The sequence below is a fragment of the Phalaenopsis equestris genome, unplaced genomic scaffold, assembly GCF_001263595.1.
Source record: "Phalaenopsis equestris unplaced genomic scaffold, ASM126359v1 Scaffold000417, whole genome shotgun sequence".
NCBI classification, from domain to species: Eukaryota; Viridiplantae; Streptophyta; class Magnoliopsida; order Asparagales; family Orchidaceae; genus Phalaenopsis; species Phalaenopsis equestris.
Window position 1 is genome coordinate 40,419 of NW_018164858.1, and position 25,329 is coordinate 65,747.

The 25,329-nt window shown below is 36.1% G+C and overlaps 1 protein-coding gene across 1 annotated transcript in view; it reads right to left on the minus strand.

Moving 5' to 3' along the window:
* Positions 1–1,054: 1,054 nt before the first annotated feature.
* The window catches only part of LOC110027148 (ABC transporter G family member 31-like), a 42,546-nt gene continuing 18,271 nt past the window's right edge, over positions 1,055–25,329 (minus strand). The window contains 16 exon segments of the mRNA XM_020728459.1: positions 1,055–1,247; positions 1,250–1,457; positions 8,085–8,339; positions 8,421–8,592; positions 8,794–9,021; positions 9,092–9,225; positions 9,354–9,437; positions 9,743–10,033; positions 10,115–10,447; positions 10,533–10,627; positions 14,090–14,209; positions 14,291–14,447; positions 21,574–21,677; positions 21,795–21,955; positions 22,048–22,364; positions 24,983–25,264. Coding sequence (XP_020584118.1) covers positions 1,111–1,247; positions 1,250–1,457; positions 8,085–8,339; positions 8,421–8,592; positions 8,794–9,021; positions 9,092–9,225; positions 9,354–9,437; positions 9,743–10,033; positions 10,115–10,447; positions 10,533–10,627; positions 14,090–14,209; positions 14,291–14,447; positions 21,574–21,677; positions 21,795–21,955; positions 22,048–22,364; positions 24,983–25,264 — 3,078 coding nt within the window. The 3' untranslated portion in view covers positions 1,055–1,110.

Consider the following 25,329-nt stretch of genomic DNA (forward strand, 5'->3'; position numbering starts at 1 on the left):
CTCAAAGATTTGTTCTACTAATTGGATTCATTCAATGAATTCGTCTAAATCCATGCAACCATCAAAATTTAATAAATCCATTTTCATTCCATTATTATGACTTTTTGTTTAATGTTCCATGCAAAATCACTTGGATATTAATTCTTCATCACTGCAAATTTTCTAGTGGAATAAATTCACTACACCTCTCGATATGCCGAGTTATGATTGTGACTAAGTGTCTCCTCTCAAAGGTGATAAATCTCTGTTTCAGTTTGAGGACATATCCTCCATAATAAATTCCTAGACATTAAGATGAGAGTTTCTCCTCAGCTGCATGACATCCTTTCTTCCCCAATAGGCTTCTGGCAGATGTAAGATTGCAAATCAAAATTAGTCGAATGCTTAGATATTGGTTGCAGTATCAAGGTGAAATTTTGGTGTATTTAGAACAGTTAAATTTTGAAAATTTTAGGTTTAGACTAAAAATTACGGTATGAATGACTGGGGTATTGAGTTGATCGATATTTTAACTTATATATGAAATTTTGGCTATGTTTAAGAACAACAAATTCCTAAAAATTTAAGATTTGCTGGACTGTGATTCTATGGAAGCAACTTTAGACTGGAAAACACACAAAAAATAATAAAAAAAATAACTGCCACAATGTTAGATTCATATTTGCAACAATAAAACAAATCAAACGTGATAATTGAAAAGGGTGGACTCAGTTTGCATTTCCCAATGTCAGAACGAATAGATCTCACATCCTAATATCCCAATTCACAACTTTTATGATTCCAGCACACTTTCTATTGCATATGACTAATTATTTATGTCCATCTTCAATCAAAAACATAACACACATGACAAATATGATGCAGAACGCAGATGGTGGAAAGTTAAACAGGCTTAGAGAGGAATGCGCATATCTTTCTATTTGTGAGCAGATATCATCATGAACTTATGGTTGGGGCCAGCAACATAGTTTTAACTGGAAGAAGCAAAATTTCATGACAAAAAACTCAATACAGCGTAAGCATTTATCTGATATTGCAAATGGGGAACACACAGAATCACAAGTCATGTCATTAAAAAATAGTCTGCACACTTTAAACAAGGATATGTTATTATGTATATATCTTTCTGCCCTTCTGGATTCCATTGGAGCTTATTATCAAGAAAACCATGTTTTCCAAGGCCTTCATCTTTTTTGGAAGTTTAAGCATTTGATTGCAACAGAAAACACGAGTGCAAAGATCACGCAGAAGCCGACGACCATGATTGCCGCAATACCTAAGAAATCATTTCTGAAACCAAAATAGTTTTCGAGAAAAACTTTAGCACTTATTGAACGAACTCCGTCTGCAAGTATCACGGGTTCCTCGATGTCCCCAAACTGTGAAGTGAGAAGGCCATATAAGCTCCATGATACTGGATTAGCCCAGTAATACCATCTCCACCATCCAGGAATCCTCTGTGAAAAGCATCCAAAATTTATGAAAGAAGCTTCGATAGCAAAAATGTTATCATGTCCAACGAGCATCTAAGAAAATACATACTAATTTGAAGGTTATTGAAATTTAAGATGCAGACGAGCCAATTTCATTCCATCACGGGCAAAGGTTAGCTTATGAATTTGGCTTTATCAAAGATTGCTAAAAAATCGAATTGGCTATTGGCCCAAATTGAAACGAACCAGCCATTAACAAGCAAAGCCTGGTTCATAATCAAACTGGCATTGAGCCAAGTATTGATTGGATAGAGCTAGCTCAAGATCATAATGGAATCTATATTCATCATACATTAAGAAAAACAATTAAGATTTGACTTAATTATGTATGCATCTATGGTTTGCATCTATGAACACATGAACATGCATTAGTGTAGCTATGCATGTAGACTAAGAATTTGTATCAGAAATTGAAAATTGATCAAAATCAGACCATGCTTTTCTTTTTTCGCTGAATGAGTTTAAGTGCAGTGAAAAAGTCTTTCTTGGCATTAATAAAAAATGAGACAAACCAACTGATGGCTAAATTTAACTCAGCTCAAGATCAAATCAAATAACTTTGAGCTAATCATAAGCAAGGGTTTAATTTGAGTAAAAGAATTTCATGTGCAGAGAGGCCACCCCAATTACTACAGGCAACATGGAGTCATCTGCTCTCCTTATTTACCTTCTTATTTTTCTTAATTTTTTAGAGTTTATTCTATACAATTTTGGTGATTATATCAGGGCATAAAGTTTATTATAAACTCATGAGCTTCATACAAAGAGTATACTAAAGCATTGCAAGCTTGTCTCAAATTTGAAACCTCTATCTCACAAATCAGTGAGTGCATGTAGTTTTGCACCCCTAGTCGTTTGATCACTTTGTCAGTCAGTATTTCTTCAACTTCTTTAACAAATGAAGTGATTACGATAGTAGACGCTCACTTGTGGAAATCCCTCTTAAAGGGTCCCTTAAAGGGTCCTCCATGTCTTCATGATAGGGCTTCAACATGCTTACACGAAAGACTGAATGTATCTTTAATTTTGGTGGAAGGTTAATTTTCTAAGAAACCTTTCCCACTTGTTTCATTGCCTCAAAAGGTCCTTCGTATCTTCCAATCAACCCTTTATGTACCTCTTGAAATGTTTTGAATTGTTGGGGTAGAAGTTTTACAAGGACTAGATCTCCTTTAAACTTGATATGCCTCCACTTTTTGTCTTCTCAATTCTTCATCCTCCTTGTAGCTTTGTGTAATGTTGCTTGAGCTAGCTCCCTTTGCTCATTCCCTTGGCAAACTTGAAGGTTGTTGGACTTTTTCCTTCATAGTTGGTTATAAGGGAGAGGGGAGTTGTGGGTTGCTTTCCCATGATTATCTTGTAAGGACTCTTGTTGGTGGCTTGGCTTGTTTGTAAATTGAAAGAGAATTGCACCACATCAAGCAATTTGGCCCAATTTTGTTGATTTGCGCTCACATAGTGACGCAAATATAGCTCTAAGAGGGCATTGATCTTCTCGGTTTGTCCACCACATTGAGGATGAAAGTTTGTAGAAAAGTTTAGATCTAACCCCAACATCTTAAATAGTTCGGTCCAAAATCTACCAGTGAAAGCGAGGATTACGATCACTGATAATGCTTTGTGGTATTCCCCAGAGCTTTACCATGTTGCACAGAAAGAGCTTTGCAGCTTCTTCGGCAGTACAGTCGGTGAGAGCAACAATGAATGTTGCATACTTGTTGAACCCATCCACCACGACTATGCTACTTCCAAATCCATCTGATTTTGGCAAGCTGGAGATGAAGTCCATAGAGACGCTCTCCCATGGTCTTCAAGGGATAGGTAGTAGTTCCAACAACCCCCCTGGTTGTTGAAGGACAACTTTGTCCTGTTGGCATACAAGACAACATATTCTTCTACCCCATTCTTCATCCCTGACCAATAATAATTTGTTTTTAGAAGTGCTGGGTTCGCTTCATACCTGGATGTCCTGCCCATAAAAAGTCATGACATTCTTTGATTAGCTCTTTTCTTAAGTTGCACCACCTTGATATGTAGATGCGTCGGCCTTTAATATATAGATGCCATCTTCATCTATCTAGAACTTTCCGGTTTTTCCTTCCTTCAGTAGAGCAATAATACTTTGGGCTTGTAGAACAGAGTTTAATCTTTCCTTGATTTTGCTTATGAGAGAGCTGGAGACTTGTGAAATGCTTGCAAGTTCTGCTTTTCGACTTAGTGTGTCTGCTACTACACTAGTGGTTTATACTTTAAGATACAATCAAATTTTGCCAAGAAATCTTGCCATCTTGCCTGCTTCAGACCGAATTTCTTCTGGGTCTGAAAGTAGCTGGTGGCAAAATTATCTGTCATGACCATGAATTCAGAGCCGAGTAGATAGTGTCTCCATACCCTAAGACAATTATGATAGCGTCATCTCCTTTTCCTGGACTATGTAGCGACACTCTGTCTCAATAAGTTTCTGACTTTCATAGGCAATTGGATGTTCGTCTTGCATGAGAGCTCTCTTTATAGCGAAGTCAGATGCATTAGTGTGCACTTCATATGCCTTAATATCTCTTCACTGATTGCCTTCTTGAAAACTTCAAATGCTTCATGATACCTGCTATTCCATTCCCATGACTTATTTTTTTTTAGTAGGTCCATCAACAGAGCAACTCTTGCAGAATAGCCCTTTATGAATCGTCGCTAGTAGTTTACAAGCCCCAGAAAGGATCTTAGCTCATATACCTTAGTAGGATGCTCCCAATCTTAGATGGCCTTGACCTTGCTTTCTTCCATCATAAGCTTTCCATCCTTTATCTTATGCCCTAAGAATATCACTTTTTTTTTGGCAAATGAGCATTTTTCTTTCTTGATGTATAACTTATTTCCTTTTAGCACTTTGAATACTTCTCGGAGATGTCTCAGGTGGTCTTGAAGTGTGTTGTTATGCACCACTATGCCATCCAGACAGGCAACAATAATGGTAGCCCGAAAGGCATAGTGTAGCAAGAACTATGTTCCTAACAATCCATACTAATGATTCCTTTTAGCTCTTTTATGGTAGGAATAGTTTGTTCATCAAGGTGCATAATGTAGCAAGAGCATTGGTTAGCCCGAAAGGCATAGGCGAAAATTCAAACGATCCATACTCGGTCACACAAGTGGTCTTCCGTTCATCCACTTCTGTTATCCTCACTTGATAATAATCTGATCGGAGATCCAATTTTGAGAAGTATGTTGCACTGACCAGTTGATCAAAAAAGTCGACGATGAGAGGAATTGGGTATTTGTTCCTAACAATAATTCTGTTTAAAGGCCGGTAGTCTATGAACATGCGTAGGGAACCATCTTTCCTTGTCTGAAATAGAACTAAGACACCATATGAGGCTTTAGATGGTCGGATGAATCCTGCCTCTGGCAACTCCAATTATTTGCGTAGCTCTAACAGCTCTAGAGGTGGCTCCAGCTCGATCTGGTGATCGATCTCCACTCTTGGTCGTAGTCGTTTAGTAATTCCGGTGATGAAACATCTTTAAACTCCTCAAATACTGCTACCACTTCCCTTGACATGTCTTCTTTGGGCTTCAATTCTTCATCAGAGTCATAAAGAATAGCCATGTAGTTCTCCTCTTGTCGGATGCCCTTCTTGAAATGAATGACCGATAGCATTTTGGTTTCTAGCTTCCTAGTCCATACTGTCAGTACTAGGCAAGTTTGGTTGCCCTCCATGAAGCACATGTTATTGACAAATGTTATTGAGAACGCTCTCACTTGATCCAAGAATTCTAGACCAACGACTAACTTGAAATCATTCATAGGAATGATGGAGAAATTCAGCGTACCTGAACAATCTCCGACACACCTTTGACTACTCCATGGATTGGCCTAGCTGCTGAGTTGACTATTTTGATTATGTCACTTCAAAACGATTGGCTTCAAAGGTATGATGGCTGGTAGATGTTGTTAGTGTCCTCTTGCATAGCAAAATATCTCCACGCATCTCCTCCAAACTAGCACGTACGTCATTCATCTTGTCTTCATAGTCCCTTCGTATCTCCTAGAACTCCCTCCATCAAGTCCTTCCACATCTTTGTCATTTGGTCCCTTAAGGGCTCCTCCAGTTGGAGCATCACGCCTATGATCGTCGAATGAATTGAGATGTCCTCCTCCTCGATTCCATTAACCTTTTAGCCAAGGTCCTCTATCTGGGTCTCCATGCCATTCATTGCCTCCTCCACCCGAGCAAGACGTGAATCAAAGCCGTGCATGATCTCCTTGGACCTCTCATGTGGTTTGGATGCAACTGGATCTCGTTGCTCCTGACGACCTTGCCCTTGTTGAGATGATTTCACAATAGTGACTTCCGACTTCATTATGTGCTATTTGATGTTTTATTGTCATACCTTCAAATCAAGGCCCTAATACCAACTATCACGGATTAACTTATCTCAAGTCACCAGTGCAGCTTTAGTACTCTTCATTGGCACTAATCAGCTAAACTCTCACAAAGCTTGGACTTGTAAGCAGAAAGCATTCTAGGAAGTAGATTAGGAAGAAGTATTGGAGAAATAAACACTTCACTAAGAAAGAGTAATTACAACACTTGAATGCTTGGAACCCTTGGATGGATTTAAATGAGGGGGAGAGATTTCCATTTACAGTCCTCTCTAAGTCTAAGAGAATCTTCTAGATTACATTAGAATAACCTAGTTTCTAGATAGTTCTACACCATTCTCTTACATACATAGCCCTAGATCTTTGGAGCTTTTCATTCTAATATTCTCTAGAAAGTGGTGGAGTCTTCTAGAGTTACTTGGATTGTGCTCCTCCATTTGGTCTTTTCTAGAATATTTCATCTCATGGTTGTCTTGCCAATTTCTTTGAAAGTGGCAGAGTGTGACAAAGTGTTCCAATTGATTTTATTTCTCACACAAAATGTTGATTATAATATGAATTTTACTTAATGATCTTCACATTTCAACCTCTAACAATTATATCATGATATGATAGGCAAAAATTATTACTTTAAGGAAATGCATGATGAGAAAAATGCAAAGAGCATATTTTATATGGGAAAAAATGCTTTCATATGTTGAAAGATGTAGTTAGATATTACAAGCTGGGGAGATTTGTACTTGAACAAAAACTAATTACATACAGCAAAAGGTTAAGCTGAACAAGGCAATTGAGATGAATGTGATTTTAGTGGTATACATATAGAAAATGCTCTTATTGGGCGTATCATACTATAAGGTGATGTATAAAATTCTCAAAAAAAAAAATAAAAAGAATAAAAAACTGCTAAATGATGGATTCATTGTTTCACCATTGAGAAAGTTACAAATGCATTTTTTAAATTATGCTCTTGATAATGCGATGCGTTACGATTTACATAAAATCATTAGCATGCATATATAAATTATTCTATGAATTACTATAATTTAGAAATAAAATTAACAACTGAATTGTTTAACTCACACAATAGTTAATACATCGAGGAAAGTCTCCATTATTTTTAACAGGTGAAAAAAAAAGTTCGTTTACAACAAAAGGATAACATCTAAAGATTAATTAGTGAGCATGTATATTAACTTGTATTTTGTAACAATGTACTTCAGAAATAAAGTTCATTTTGTGATAAAATTATAATTAAAATTGTATGTTTTGATTAGATGTTTTAACAATAGAAGATTGAACATTTGAATGATATTATGAATCTTCTTAAATTTTTGATTTGATCTTCTATTCTCATCTAGCCATTTACGGCTTTCGGGATAGATCATGACAAAGTCTCATATGAGATTATTGCGATGTAGTAGTTCTACATGGGGCATGAATCAAGCAATAAATTCCACAGAAGTGAAAATGGTGTTTCTTAATCAAATTTGCCCTTCTCGGTGGTTGTTGGCAACTACTATTGAAAATGCATTCCCGCTGCCACTATCATCAATAGTAGAAACACTAATACAAACAGGATGGCAAAAACATAATGTGGTACAAAAATCAAGCATATTTTAATTAAAATAAATATAACCAAAAAATGAATGCTAGCTAATATAATCTATAAAATTAAGAAAATTATACAATAACACTCATTAAATAAATATGAAATGAATTCATATAATAATAAATTTATTTCAATAACACATGAAGTAAATTATATTTAACATTATTAAATACCATAACCTCAATTAAAAAATATTTATATAATATTATATATTATTAATTTGAAGTTGAAAAAATGTATACTCACAAAAAAATTCAAAAACTAAAAAATAAAAAAAAATCTAAGCAAAATAAGAAAAATTGCATTAGTATTGAAAAGCTATTACTTTATTCAAGTAACATATTAAAAAAAAAAAAAAAGAACATATGGCTAGAGTTATTTATAAATCATATTTTAAATTAAAATTTATTATTTTGGGATGTGTATTATAATTGGATGAGTAGATTATGTGTTCGACATTTATCGAGGCTGGCTTGTGACAAAATATGTCCTGTACACATCCGACAAAATATGTTCCATTATTAGAGAGTCTAGATTAACACCATAAATTTTGCTTAAGCATTAAAGAATATATAAAAGTTAGGTAATATGCTTTATACCTTTCGTGTAATCATGAATCCACTGAAGAGATTCCACAGAGTATAGAATGGAGCAGCAATGATTGGTGCCACTAGATGACTAGGTGTGATTGCTATGGTCATCATGCCAAAAAATGTGAAGTACAACAAAGTGAAGTACATAAAGAACGAATACCAGAAAAATTTCAGCACTGTCCATTCAAATGATGCCATGCTATAAAATATGGTACCATAGATAAGTGTCTGTACAAGAACATAAGGAAACTCGATGGAAACCTGACCACAAAAAGAAGTTGGCTATTAATTAGCTCATATGAAGATTCACAAGCAATTTTAAGATTAAGAAATGGGTCAAACCTGGGCAAATGCAAAAGATAATGCAGCATACATTCCAGCTGCTCTTTCTCGGTATGAGACGAACCTTTCAATGGATACCACAGGCTGAACAGCAGTTGCATTAGTAATTCCAATAAACAGTACTGCAGCATACATAGATCCCATAGCATTGAAGATATCCTGCTGAGTTCCCCTGCATTTAGCGAAGATCATATGCTAGGCATTACCAAAAGAAAATTAAAACGTGATGATAGTATCTTAGCTAAATGAAACCATTCATAATACTCATGGTTGATTTAACTAAACTGAATCAAATAGGATGCTTTATTAACGCCATGTGACAGAATTCACAGATGGGCAGCAGAATAAAAATGGTAGGTGTCCATGTAAATACCTTTTTGAACCAAAACCCCAACAGATTGTACCAAACATCAATGAGATGATGATAGTGTAGAAGAATCGAACTGCAGTATACTGTGGGTTTCTCCAATAAGACAAATTCTGCTTCCAAAGGCAGGCAAGATACTGGGAAACAAATGGTTGTGAGTAATTTGTTGGGAAGTTCAACTCTTTAGTACCATCTTCAGGCTTGCTAAGATTTTCCACCAACTCCTTGTTTTGTCTAAAAGTTTAACAAAATTAGATAAAAAAAAGCTTGAAGGAAGGCACGATCTTTGAAAGACCATACATACTGGAATAGTTTCGAACTTCGATAATAGTCTGCAAAGTTCACGCCAAGATGATTTTCCATCAAAGGACTTGTTACTTCAAGCATCCAAGCTGCAGGGTTTTCACCATGCTTGATCTTAGGAAGTTCAGGTATTGCCTAGACAAAAAGTACCACTTCCCATGAGCACAACAAAAACAGCACTTCCGTCCAGAAATTTTTTAATGAATCAAGAAGATAATTTGCTTATTTGAAACTAGAAACTTAATGATACTTGAAAAACATACCTCGAAGAATTCAATTAGCTTACAAGAATCCGGGCCTAACAAACCAGCATATATAAGTTCCCCTCCACGCTTCATGAACAAAAGCTATGAAATAAAGACAGTAAGAATTTATATTATTACTACAATATAATATGCATCCTTTAGCAAATGCTTATAAATTCATAACTCCTTCAATAACGAGACATAAGAATACAAATGGAGTTGACCAACAAAACATGAGTAGGGTACATTTTGGTACAACAATGAAATACAAAACAAGTATTGGGGACTAAAATTTTAAAACTATAATAGTGGAAAAAGGAACTGTGAAATGCACAATTTATAATTATAAAGAAATACAAATCTTTGCAATTAACTATCAATTATGAAACAAAGCAAAGATGGAAAACCTCATCAAAAGATTCAAAAATATCTATGCTAGGCTGATGAATTGTGCACACAATTGTCCGCCCTGTATTTACAATATTCCGAACAGTTCTCATCACAATGGCCGCAGATCTGGCATCTAATCCTGATGTTGGTTCATCCATGAAAACGATGGAAGGATTTGCAACAAGTTCCACCGCAATTGTTAATCGTTTGCGCTGTTCTATTGACAAACCATTAATTCCTGGCAAACCAACAAGTGCACCTCTTAATGTGTTAAGCTCCACTAGTTCCATAATTTCTTCCACAAAGAGCTGCATAAAACCATTCTTGTTATTTATATTTAAAAGTCAATTCTGTAAAAGCAAACTACATTGCAAAGGATAAAATTTTACCTTTTGAGTCTCTTGGTCAACATGTGATGCTAACCGAAGCCATGCTGAGAATAAAAGTGACTCTACAATAGTCATGCAAGGAGAATGAACATCATTTTGTTCGCAATAGCCAGAGACCCTTGCGAAAGTATTCTGGTTTTTAGGATATCCAGAGATAGTTATATCTCCTTCTATGAGACCTCCAGTTTTCCTCCCAGCTAAAACATCCATGAGGGTGGTTTTACCAGCACCACTCACTCCAACAAGAGCCGTAAGGACTCCAGGCCTGAAAGCCCCAGTTACATTTACGAGCAACTGTAATCGATCTTCCAAAATGCCTTCTTGTCTCAGTTCCTGCTAGTAGTACTGTATAAGAATAAAGACATCTTAAATAGATCTTCTATTTGCATCCATAAGAAATACAGAGGTTTGGACCTACCACAGGTACGTCCACAAAATAATTTATATTGCTAAAGCACATGGTAAGGGGCTCAAAAGGTAAGACCATTCCTTTGTGTTCCTTGCCACCCATTTCTGCAGCACGAAGAAAGAAATATACCAATTGGGGTAAACAAAGAAGCATTTTAGGTTGGACAATAGAAAACACAACACCAGATATACTGCAGGTGGATCAACAAAAATTTACTAAATGAACCAGAATAAAATATAGTCAGGCTTTGCCAAATGGGATGGAAGAGTAGTTGCTACCCTCTCCCTGATAACTGAACTGGACGAGAAAAAAGTGGTGGGTGGTTTCCATCAACGAAACTGCTAGCCACATTTGCATTTTGAGAGTGTTTAGCAAACAAAATGAGGAAGCAGACAAGGTTAGATGAGCAAAGGGTGAGACTAAGTCATTCTTCTCTCTCTCTCTCCCTCTCTCTCTCTCTCTCCATACTTCCATTTATTTCTTGGATCTTCCTTCACCTTTTCCCTTTATTCATCGTTTTCCTGTTATTTTGGTTGACGACAGATCATCGGCCATTGGATCTTCGGCATTTTGAGGGCTTAGAGACCAAGTCATTGTGAGGAACTCATGAATTTAGTCAAATTTACGATAATTCTCTGTTTATAGAAGGAAAATCCAAAACCCTAAAACAAAAAAAGTTAGATGAAAACTTAAACACAATCTATTATCATCAATGAATAATAAAATAGTTCTTTTATGTATTTATACCCCTCAATAGTAGGCTTATGGATTAATTTCAAGGATTTTAAAATGAATTATGGTTTTAACAAATTCAACAAAAAATTTGGAGATTTCATCATGGCTTAAATCCTAAGAACTTACCTATGATTCAATGAATTAGGACCAATTCCATGACAGAGTTCGTTATTCTTTAAAATTTTCGTGAATTTAATTTTCATTACAACAACAACAAAGCCTTAATCCCACGACGTGGGGCCGAATACATGAATCCTTAATCTCCATAGCGTCCTATTTAGCGTCATATTTTCATTTAGTTCTAATAAATTAAGATAATTTTTTATACAATAAGCCCAAGTCTTCCTAGGTCTACCTTTGCCTTTCTTAACATAAGTCGAATCTAAAACATCTACTCTCCTGATCAGATCATCAGATGGTCGACGTTTAATGTGACCAAACCATCTAAGACGACTCTCTCTAATTTTGTCTGTCACTGGAGCTATACCATCCCTATCATGGATATATTCATTTCGCATTTTGTCTCTAAGTGAAAAGTCACTCATCGCTTAAACATTCTCATCTCAGCAACACTTAACTTAGTATTGTGCTTCTCTTTTAAAGGCCAACATTAGCGCCATAGAGCATTGCAGGTCTCACCATCATCTTATAAAATTTTCCTTTCAGTCTAAGCGGTACATTTCTATCACACAAAGTCTAACCAGGCTAGTAGGGCACCATTGCCTTCTTAAGTTGTTGGTGCTCCCGGCCCGACAGTTCGATCGACTTGTGGACAATCATATTTTATAAAAAAAAAAAAAGATATGATAAGAACAAATACGATGATACACTATTTTCTAAAGTATTTTAGCTACTAAAATTGACACTACTTTTCTTGTATGCATGAAGCCTATATGCATGCTAAAATATAAGTTTTAAATAACACAATTCAATTGTCCACTTCTTAATCGTCGGTATTGGGCTAAAGAGTGTTCTCTTAAGTTGGTATAGCATGACACATTTCTAGTTGAATGTTGAGTTCTATACATATAGGTGACCGATAGTTGCCTTCGGAGTCCCTCGAGAATACCTAATTCTGAGGCTAGCCCGACCCAAATGCTTACGACTTTCTTTCTTTCTTCAGGTTTTTACGTGTTGCCCAACAATTTTATCGAAATCTTTGTAAAGCATTTGTGATTTTCTCCGAATTTTCCTCGTGTTTTCGACAGTTTTCTTCGAGTTACTGTGGGTCCTCTGCCACTTTTTTTTAGTCTTTTCAGAAGCCGCCGACCCGTCAGGTATACAGGTTTCTTTTAAGTTTACATCGTTTACTTTTGCTACTGCATATACACATAGTTCATGCATGCAATATTAATGTTTATTGTTTATTGCGTTTCGTAGCATGTTTCCTTTTATAACTCATGTTGTTTTTACAGACTTGCAGGGGACTTAGGTTAGAGGCCAGTAGAACACCTAGTTTAGGAGGTACCCTGTAGCGAGCCACTGACCCAATAATTGTACATTTATACACACCACAACACTGAACTTATAATCCATCTGCTAAGAAGCTTAGAGTGGTCTTTCCAAGAAGCGGAGCATGGAAGCAAGCGGACGGAGGGCGCCGATCAAGACCACGACGACGAGGTGTAAGATGTCTCTTTAGAGTTAAGGTCAAATCGTAGGATAGTTGGGCAGTCGTCGGGGTTCTCCCTTGATCTGTGATATCCCCTACCTTTCACTCTGTTGACTCCTGAAAATAACAGTTACCCCCCCCCCCCCCCCCTTGATTGCCTCATATTTTATCCTTAAAAACTTAAACTTTATAATCTTGAAGGCAAAACCACTGATCTTAATCAAGAGTCTTTTTAAGTGATTTCAATTATTTAAAATGTAATTAACTATAGGGGTTTGACTCTATAGGGAACTTAAGAACCCAGCTTAAAATAAACCCTATTTAATCTCCTATATTAAATAGGGGAACTTGTCGGCTTATTAAAAAAGTTTCACGGACCAAACGGATATCACAAATCTTTTAGTTTAGGTGGCTAAGTCTGCCAACAAGTTGTATGCATATCCTTCGGGATAGTGTACTACTTGTGGTATCACGCTCGAACTCTTAAACTATCAAATATGGGAGGTCCGCTCGGTTTTACTTTTCAAAATTAAACATTATTTTCTAAAACTATAATTATACCCCATCTATCTAAATTAAATCCAAATTCAAATGAATCTTCGAAGGATAAAACAGGTGACCAGGAGGTTCACCACCTATTCCGAAGAACCATACAGCACACCACTGGCAATAGGAAAAAGATACAACACTCCAAAGAGCAAAAAATTAGAGATCGAACTATCGAAATACATAAACTCAAGTTAAAAATAAAAAAAATCAGAATACAACTTACATAAAGATCCCCTAATAGAAAATAAACTAATTAGAAATGAGAGAAATAGGAAAGAACAAGAAAGGAAAAAAAAATTGTTTATCCCTAGCATCTCTTCACCTTCCAGTCGCACCCACCAAATAGATAAGGGAAATTGAGGCTGGAATGTTGAAGCAAAGAGAAGAGAGAGCGTGAGATAATTATGTCGGAGGAAAAAAAGTAAACTGTTTAGTGACACTTTTTGACTTATAGGTGCAGGAGCGTTAGATTTTCCTTGCCTCCTCACCACTTTGATGTAGGTTGATTTCTAGTGAAACCAGTAAAGTTTTGTGCGAAGGATTTTTTCTCTTAACCTTTGTTTTCTGCTCTGTCATAACTATCATCTGTTTCCTTAAAATTAATAAATCTCATTACAACCATGTGGAGGCCATCTATATGTTGTTATAAAATGTTCAAACTAAACCTCACCTGCAAATGCATCTGATCGTAAATAAGATCTTAGCTCAACAATCATAGTCTCGCCATTCTTCTTGTCACCCTTCTCATGAAGTTCATCCTTGGGAACAACCACTTGTGGCCTTCCTAGAGCTTTTAAAATGAGAAAAAAAAAAGAAGTTCAGTGATCTGACTGGTATGAAAGAGAGCTGATAAGTCAAGAAAAAAGCTCACGGTTGAGGCAGGACAAGAAAAAACAGAATAAGATGTTGAGTATGACAGCATAGCCAACCAAGGCACAAGCACCGATCCAGAACCAATAACTTTCAGTAAACATGCCATGACTTTTCAGAATTATCTTCCCCAAAGATAGATTGTTGTTTCCCACCGTCTGCAAAAGCAAAACAGCAAATTAAAAAATTAAAAAAAAACTTCTTGCCATCACTAAATTCTAGATTTCTACATTTGCAAGTAAACTCACCCGCATTGCAACAAAACTATTGAAAAGTGCCAATCTGCATTAGTTAAGAATTTGTTTCCTTTCCTCAGAATATATTTCACTAATTGTATTTTTTCTATTAGATATTTCCTTCTTATGTTCTTTTCTTATTTTGGAGGGATTCCTATTTGATTTCCTTTCATTATTACATATATGTAGCAAGGTATAATGCATGAAAGTGAGTGAGTAATAAAATTCTTTTCAGAATTACAGCATGGTATCAGAGCTACAAACTTAATTTGTTTGAATGTCGACTCGAAGTGAAGTTGCTCGTACGCAGACACATGGTTGACGTCGTCTCCTACTTGAGCACAACCCTCGCTCGCCTCATCCATCGAATGAAATACTTATCTTATCCATTCGAATGGATTGCAAAACCATTCAATAGAATGCTCTGTCTGAATGACCCATTAAGTTTTGCAACCACTCACGAATCATCCTCTCTTATTTCTTCTTGAATCCAAATGAGACTTGTACACTAGTCGCCACTCAAGAAAATTCATCCTTGCCCTAGCCACCACTACATGTGTCGCCAGCCTGACCACCACTCACCGAGTAATGAATTTGTCCTCCCTCTAGTTCTTGTTCGCTTGTCCAGCTGAGCAGTCGAACCAAGGGTTCTTCCTCTAGTTTATGTTTTCTTGTCCAGTCAAGCAAAGTTAAACTAAGAGAACTCTTCTCGCTTTCATTCGAGCATCAAGCCTTCACCATTACGGCTTCACAACCTCATCATGGTCAAACACGACATGGCCTCACATCTTCTTCTTCAGAGGACTATCCATAAACTGCATGGCCAGAATGTTCCTCAATGAACACAGTCTACCTTCATGTATGTCTACAGATGAAGGAAAGATGGGAATCTTACAGGTGAAATTTTGGCTCCATAAATAATAAACTCTAAATATCAGGCATGGAAAACTGACGAACACTTGGTTACGTCATGGTAGATAAATTTCATTACCATGGAGATTGGAGAAAATTTTTCACTCTATAAGAATGTCAAGGATTTATGAAAACTTGCATGTGAGACCTACTCTGCAACTAAAAACTCCTCGAAATTATTTGAGATTGAGACCAAATTACATGATTTACGACAAGAGGAATTGAGTGTTAATATTTCAACACACACATTGTTAGCTGCAACTAGACACGTATAAGGATTATTCTTGGAAAAGCCTTGACGACTTTGCCTTGTATAAGAAAATTATTTAACAAAAGAGGACCATCGAATTCCTTCTTGGCCTCAATAAAGTCCTAAATGAAGTCAGGAGAGAATCATGAGAATTAAACCCCTTCCTACCAATCAGAAGGCATTTGCTGAAGTTTGAATGGAGGAAGGCAAAAATAAGTTAATGTGACTGACAATTATATCACACCATCAGCCTTCACAACTGCTCTCAGAATAATAAAACCCAGAAACAATCATGGTGGTGCAATCATTGTAAGAAATCTGATCACGTGAAGGAAACATGTTAGAAATTACATGTAAAACCTACAGATTGGAAGTCATCCAATAGAAGACATGATATGGAAAATCGTACAAATATAATTGCCACAACCAACAGTAATGTAGAATCCAATCCATTCACCAAAGAGCAAATTGAGGCATTGTAGAAAATGTTAGGTCATGGTTACAGTTATAGATCAGTAACATAATCTTCTACTGAGCAAATGATCGGTGTGTTGGCACACCAAGGTATCTTACCCCATGCTCTTATTGGTCAAAACAAAAATACTAAAACCTTGGATAGTTGACTCCGGAACTTCATAGAATATATGACAGGTGATATCAATGTCTTGAAGAATTACAACCTATGCACCAGTCACTCTGCAATTCGAACAACAGACAGTTCATTCTCTCTAGTAACAAGAAATGAATTAATCGAATTGACAAAGGACCATCATCTCTACTTTATTTTGCATATTCTACTCTCAATCAACAAATTTACTCGTGACTTAAAATGTGTAATTAAATTTTATTTTAATTGTTTGATATTTTTAGGGACTGGATTCGAAGAAGGTAATTAGCAATGATGAGATGCATGATGACCCATATCTGCTAAAAAAATAATCTCATTGATAGATAAGTTCATCAGTCAAGTTACATTTCTAAGTCTACTACAACATCTGTTAATCTAGTTTTTAATTCCAAGATTGTTTTAGTTGAAGTCAAGTTATGTTAAGGCATTATCGCTTTGGTCATCTAAATTTTGCTTATATTGAAAAAATATTTTCACATCAATTTATCAAAAAAAATCATTCTAATCAATCTGAAACGTGTCAACTCGCAAAGCATGTCAAACAAGTATATTATAAACTACAATACAAATTATCACGTCCTTTTGTTGTAATTTACAGTGATATCTAGGGACCTTTCCAAGTAACAAATAAATAAATAAATAAATAAATAAATGGGGTACAATGGTTTATATCAATCATAGATGATCATAATAAATTGACTTGGGACATTCCTTAGGAAAGAAAAATCTAAAACCGCCACCATATTTCAATCCTTTCACTCCATGAAATTTACTCAATTCCAAAATAAAATTCAAGTTCTTAAAATTGATAATATTAAAGAATATTTTTATTTCATTCTTGCTCCTTGTCTTTCCAAGCATAGTATCATCCATATAAGTTCTTGTGTGGACTCCTCAACAAAATGAGGACGTTAAAGCGAAAAAACTGGCATTTACTTGAAGTGGTCTGTGTCATTATGATCTTTAATCATGTGTCTAAACAATTTTGGGAAGAAACCATACTCACAACTGCATATCTTATAAATAGAATATTTAATCATGTCCTAGGATTCAAAATTCCTAGTAAAGTTCTCATGAAATTTTATCCTCATATCCACTATTTTTCTTCTAATTTACTATTGAAAGTCTTTGGGTGTTCAGCATTTGTTCACATCCACCAATAACACCACACTAAATTTGATCTCAAATTTCTCAGGTGCATCTTCCTCGGTTACTCGTCCAACTAAAAAGGATATAAATTTTACTTTCCAATTACTAAAAAAATATATAACTCCATTGATGTCACCCTTTTTTTAGAATAAAATTTATTTTCCCAAGTTTGAAATTCAGGGGAGAATTCAAGAGCATTAAAGTTGGGACCTTCTCCAAGAGACTAAAACATAATCAAATCTAATCACTTAAACAATTGAACCAAATCCTACCACTCAACCGACTCCGATTGAAGATCCAAACTCAATTATTGAAATTGTGTGGATTGTCATTACTCCACCTCAACGTGACACTAGTGATAAAAAAATTCATGTCGATACGAGAAAAAAATGACCACTGAGCATATAGAGCACATCATGCAGATGAGGAACTATCAAGAATCTTAATCAAGTACTCCTCCATCTCATAATCATAATGGTATGGATTCATTATTTCATGATCAAAGGTGCACCGATCATCAACTTGAAAGATATGTAGCTTATGGAAAATTGTTACCATCGTACAAATTTTATGACAAATCTTCATAGTGTGCAGATTCTCAACTCTATTCAAGAGGCTCTAAAAGTTTTAGCATGGAAACATGTTGTTGAGGAAAAAATTCGGCTCTAGAAAATAATAAAACAAGGACACTAACAGAGTTGCCTCATGGAAAAAATCTTATAGGCTACAAATGGATATTCATAATCAAATAGAAAGGAAATAAAAATATAGAGAGATTCAAATCCATAATAGTAGCAAAGGGCTTCACTCAGTTATATGGGATTGACCATCAGGAACCTCTTGTAGTAAATCAGGATTGGCCTTTATACCAAATGGATGTCAAAAATATCTTCTTGAATGGGGACCTTGATGAAGAAATCTACATGACTATATCTCTAGGTTTGGAAAATAGATCGAACAACAGGTTGTTTTGCAAGTTGAAGAAGTCTTTATATGACTTGAAGCAATATCCCCGTACTTGGTTTGGTAGGTTTGCTAAGATTGTGATTATAAATGGATATCACCAATATCAAGCTAATCACATACTATTTGTTAGATCCAATACTAGAGGCAAAATTATTTTTTCTCAAAGTATATGCAAATGTTATTATTTTGATGATTGATGATTCAGAGGAAATTATCAAGCTATAAAAAATGCTTGTAATAGAATTTCAGATCAAAAACTTCGGGAATCTCTGATTTTTTCTAAGAATGGAGGTGTCTCGATCTAAGGAGAGATTTTCATATCTCAAAGAAAGTATATTTTAAACTTATTTTAAGGTAAATTGGTATGCTTGGGTGTAAATCTGCTGACACACTCATGGATTCCAACAAATAATGCTAACAAAAGTGAAGAAAGCAACCATGTTGATAAAGGAAGCCATTAACGACTTGTGGGAAAACTAATTCACCTATCACACACAAGACCTGATATTACATACTCAGTCAGTGCAACAAGTCAACAAATGAATAATTCAAATGAGGATCATTTGGAAGTAATGAACATAATCATGAAATACTTGAAGAAGATTCATGGATATGTTTTACTCTTCAAAAGATCTAAAACCATGAGATTGAGATATACACGAATGCTAGTTGGGCTTGAGAGGTAATTGAAAGGAAATCAACTATTGGATACTATTCACACATTTGAGGCAATCTTGTCACGTGGAGAAGTAAAAAATACATGTTTTTCTCTCAGATTAGTGCGGAATATGAATATAGTGCTCTTAATCTAAGAATATGTGAGAAAATGTGGATTCAAAGGCTATTAAGGAACTTAAAGTTGAGATGAAAGATACAGTTAAGATGTTCATGGAAAGCCAATCAACCATTACTATAATGATACCGAAGTAAACCTAAACCACACCAGAAAAACAAATAATATTACTAAAATAAATAATTGGTTACAACCAACACAATTGAAAGGGAAAATACAATAATACAACATAAGTGAACACCACTAAAGTGTATCCCAAGGGTTGTGAAAGTCGGTTAGGCGAATCAGAATGGCTGGCAAGGGTAGCGGCAACAAAGGAAATCTAGTGGCGGCGAGGGGAAGGTGTAAAAATGTAGAGGCAGCAGTATGGTGGCTGTCTTGGGTGATGGCAGCGAGGAATTGGGGTGGATAGGGGCGGGACAACAAGAAGGATGCGTTCCCTGGCTGTCCTGAGCAGCAGCGGCGCAGTGGGAGGGTTAAGACAACAGGAACAAGGAGCGGTGTGGGTGACAGCAACACCGAAAGGGGGAGGTTGTTTGGAGGCTGGCGCCTGCAGAAAACAGAAATCGAAATACTGTTGTAGGTAGCTGCAACAAGATACTTTGATCAGGAGTGATGTGGGAGAATGCGAAAAGGAGTGGGAAAACAATCACCACCTCGAGAAAGAGATACAGTCGGAGCACACCCAATCCCTCAGATACAACCCTCAAAGGAGAAAACAGACACTGGCGTCTGTTCGAACAAAAATATGAAATAAGGAAAACCAAAAACTGACCCTAACCAAAGCAAGCATCACCTATATACAATGAAGAATAATAGATAGAATATGTAAGGAATATAAATAGAAAAATGATGGAAAATGAAGAAGGTAGACAAGGAAAGTACTATAAAATGAAGGGTTAAACAAGACAAAGAAAAAGAGACTGCAGTACTGTAGTAGCTACAGTAACGCGCCCCCCTGTATTGCAGCAGTTACAGTACTGTATCCCGATAAGCTCCTGTGTCATATAGCCAAAAATCATGTGCAACATGACTGATACTGGAGCTAGTAGAAAAAACAGTGGAAACACACAGAACAAACTTTTATTAATGTAGAGATAGATTTACAACACAACAACACAAAAAAATTTAACACAAAACATACACGACACAAGCTAACATCTCTAAGGTGTAGTCCAAGGGAGGTGGAGATCAGAGAGGTGGATTTGGCGACTTGGGGCAACAAGGGTGAATGCAGAAGAGAGTCGACAGGGGTTGGAAGGTGAACTGGAGGAGAAGCAGCAAGTTAGGGTGGCCAAAAAGGTTTGTTGGGCGTCTAGGAGGTAGGTTTGCAGGTGGAGTAGCAAGTTTGGGAGGTGGTACAGCAATAAGCGGGGAAGTTCAGACAACAATGGGAAAGGTCGTGGGATTGCAACTGATGAGGGAAAACAAAGGCCGAAAAAGCTAACAGCAAGCCGACAACTAAGATGAGTGGAAAAGGGGTTAGGGAAGAAAAAAATGGAAGATACATCACCACCTTAGAGTAGGATATAACTAGTAAAAATACAACAAATAGTGATATTAGTCCTAATTTAAAGTTTTTAGATATCTTTAATGTTCATCTAGAATCTACCAAAAGTTCATTGGTTAAGGATTTCATGGTCTAAAATATTGATTTCGGCGCGAGAAAAATCGAATGATCATAGCAGTAGTGCTAATATCAATGAGAGTCATTTCTGTGGACATATCTAGCCATGCAGGAATATAGGCCTGAATAGGTGAACAAATGGAATTTCAAGAGATACGATAATATGCATTCAAAAGACTAATGGAATTTCAAGAGATACGATAATATGCATTCAAAAGACTAAGAATATAGAGATTCAACCAAAGCTAAGCATATCTACGATTGAGTTGATAAGATTTCAATGGATGCTGAAACCATTTGTTGAAAAACAAATGATTATAAGCATTAAACATAAAAAAGCATGGTTTAGTGGATTAATATATATCAAGCTTCGTTATTTTTTATTAGGCTTGATTAGCTGAGACTATAAAAACATAAGAGAAAAAAACTGACTAGATATCAAACTGTTTATCAAACATTTTAGTTCACTTGCATCCTCTTTAAGATCTTTAAGTTCCCAAGTAAACAAAGATTTAGCCATTCATGTTGATTACTTTGCAATCTTTTCAAAAAAACACTCAGACAATTGTTATCATGAAAAAATAGCTCCTATTAAAAATCATAGAATATATTAGTTATTTTCTACCGGTTCATACCGCCAGGTCAGAATTAACAGACACAACACACACACACATATAAATATTGAACAGGAACCAAGGCTTAATATATTATATAAGAATATACCTTATCCCATGAATGCCCAAGGAATTCATTTACAGCACCAGCATTCTGAGCGTACATCAATGGTGAAATCCAATAACCCCAAATCCACCAGCTTGGAATACTTTCTGTTAAAAGCAAAAAATAAAAAACAGATGAAAACTACAACTGAAGGAATAAAAAAGACCAAGAAGATGCAGTCAGGCACGTAAAAGGCAACCCAAACAAAATGGATATGCATTGACCTCTAGATATGATAAATCCACCAAGAATCATGACAACCAGCATAGCAAAAGATCCAAAGGTGTTAGAAACTATAATATTGCGACCCAAGGCTGCCATTACACGAAAGAGGGCCAAAGACATCTGATGCAAGAAAAAGAGCAATAGGAACTGACTGAAAAATCTGCATGTTAAATCGCTAAGATTATAAACTCATTTATACACCAAATTACAGGGCCCAATCATAATTACTGCAAAAGAAATTGAAAATAATACCTACTAATATGTGGATCAAAGCCGATCACAAAGTATGTCACTGCCACCCACATGGCAGACTCTATGAAAGATGTTGGAATACTAAGGATCCATGAAGGAAGTACATATGTCCATGTAGGGTAAAAATGCAAATCCCTGTGCTTGTAAAGCACTGGAAGCTTTGCAATCAACAATGCAACTTCTGTGAACCCATTGAACAGAATCATAATTGTCGCAAAATATAATGCCCCAAGATAGAAAATACCATCATCAACATTATTGTGATGCATTGTTGACCGGAAAAACACAGTCATCGTAATAAGAGCGACCAGCAGAAGCTGCAAAAACAGCATTGAATAGTTACATTATAGTATAATCAAATTACAAGGCTCACAAGAAACAATTAAGCCAAAAGAAAAATGTATCATTTAATTCTTAAAGAAAGTATATATAGATAGATAGATAGATAGATAGATACATAAAGGATGGCGGGCTGCAGAGCTAGGGTTTCGCCTCATGGCGATTCCCTCCGTATTCCCTCCGTTGAATCTCTCGGCTTCACTCCACCGGCTTCCTCGTGCCCGACGAAGAAGGGTTTCACGTTATCCTTTTCGACTTCCCATCATTCTGCAAGCCCCTGCGATTCTCTTGCTTTGACGACATCCCTCCGTTGAATCTCTCGGCTTCACTCCACCGGCTTCCTCGTGCCCGACGAAGAAGGGTTTCACGTTATCCTTTTCGACTTCCCATCATTCTGCACGCCCCTGCGATTCTCTTGCTTTGATGGAGCGGAGTTACGCCGCTGCTGTGTTTGCGGGTTCAGAGCCTTGTTTTGGTATTGGTAAGTTCTGCATTGTTTTACAATCCTTCCACGAGGCTCTTGAAGGTGGCGGTGATCACACTTTCATTAAAAAGCTTGGTTAAAAAAATGGAAAGTCTGCTCTTATTCTCACTGAGGTTGAAACCAGTACTCTCGCGTCCTTTTAGCGTTTTGCTCTAGTGGGGAAATTCCTCTATGGTCACCCAAAATTTGATATTATTCGGAAAGATTTTGATGCTATGAAGCTATTGGGTAGTTGGAATATTGATTTACTTAACGATCAATATATAATGATTCAGTTATCTCACGATGTCGATTATACTCGTATTTTTCTCAAAAAGTTATCAAAATCGACAACCGTTTTATGAAAATTTTGAAGTAGACTATCTATTTTGATCCAAAAGCGGAGTCCCCTATCATTCCTGTTTGGATAAAAACTTTCGGGGTTAAAATTACTTTTGTTCAACTTGGAAATTCTCTACTCATTAGCAGCTGTTTATGGTAAACCTCTCAAGGTGGATAGTCATACGCTTGTTGTCACCAGACCCTCTGTGGCTTGTGTGTTAGTTGAGAGAGATATCACTCAATCAGTTTCGGATGAGGTATAGATTGACACCACTCACAACGGGTATTGACAAAATATTGAAATAGAACCACACCCTCCTTATTGCTCTCATTGTAGTATGTTTGGCCAAAGTTCTACTATTTGTTATCGCTTGCATTCTCATTTAAGGCTGAATATCGCAAAAGATCAGCCATCTACTTTCCCTGTTGAGAAGGTGTAACCCGATCCTTTTTCCAACACCACAGTTCCTAATGAAGAACACCATACAACATATACAGATCCAAATGTGCTTATACCACTCACTATTATTGAAGAAGATAATCTTAAGGGTGTTGGACCTATTGTAACTTCCCAATAAGGAGGATGACTTAGAGTGGATAAACAATGAGCAATTTTTTGTAGATTTATTTAGAAAGTTTAAGTCTAGAGTTGAAGACCCATTTAGAATTGTTAAGATCAATAATAATACATACGAAATTAATTATGTCGAATGACTATAATAATTTTGCTACCTTTAAAATTGTTACGTTGTTGTCATGGTACAAGTATCTAGAAACATCAGAAAAGAAGAAAAAGCCCCTCCTACCCTGAAAAAGTGATGTAGGAGCATCCCCTCTTATGCGAGATAGATGTGGGAGACAAAACTTCCGTCCCAGGAGTCCCTTAGCGGGAGATCCCCAACTATTTGACTTTGACAGGTCTTTTGGGCCCTATAGTTTGCTTATTTTGAGTTATAATTAGAATTTTATATCTATCCTAATATAAATATATTATGTAGAACCTAGTTTCAGGAACTTTTAGCTTTTAATTTTTGCAATAGAGATTATTTTTCTCTAGTTCTTGACAAAATATTGTATCCTTGGATCTTTCTCAAGTGACGTGTAGGATGGTGATCTCTCCTAGATGTTTGAAAACTTTTTAGGTCACCCACATTGTTGTCTCCCTGCGGTTCTTACTACCAAGCTGCTGTCCAGCCGTCATTTGATATGAATTTCAGCCGACATTACCCCTTTCTCCGCCATTATCCATCCAAGTAATATCCTAACCCATCCCTTGATCTTTCTACACCACTTAGAAATCTTAGACCAAAGTCATTTCCTTTCTCATACTTTCAGAATAACACAACAAGAGCAACATCCTAGCATTTGCAATTTTAAGTTGAGACTACTTCAAGGTATTTTACACGAATGCATGAAGAACCCACATTGTCAATTCCATTTTAAGGGGCATTAGTGTCAGTTTTTTTTTGTTTTTATTTTGTCTTTTATATATTTGAGTTCTTTGTTATCCCTAACGTTAAAATTAATAAAACTTGGATATCAACATTAAATTTCTTCGCAGAGAAATATAATGTCATTGGTAATTCTGAAGATTGAAAGTTTCATCCAAAAAAACCTCGCCTCAGTTAGCCAAGCAAACTCTTCCCTAAGAATAAGAATAGAGATGATCAAATTACAAATAACATGTTATTTCCTCCTTGTAAGGGATTGACTATGACAATCTCCAACCCTGATATAGCCAATTCAGTTATTCCTTCATATAAAGGATTACAAGAGCATAGTCATATCTACCTGAATAAACTTGAAGATGTAAACAAATGAATTCCGTTTCATCAGTAACAGCTGCCAGAGAAAATTTGCCTTGAGAAGCTCAAACCTTTTAACTCCGTAGCTAGAAGTTGATAGAGCAGCAGGATGATTATGTTCTCTGTTATATGGAACTTCCATTTCCTCATTCAATATCTTGCCAATATTTGATGATCTAAAACATGCAGCAAGCTTTGCTACAGGTATAAACTGGTATGGTCTGTCCAAAAAAGACCAGTATTGCTGTTGGTCTTTCTTAGATATAACCTGGATTACCAAATTAAGAATAGAAAACAGATATCATGTAAATTATAGAATACTAAAACACACTG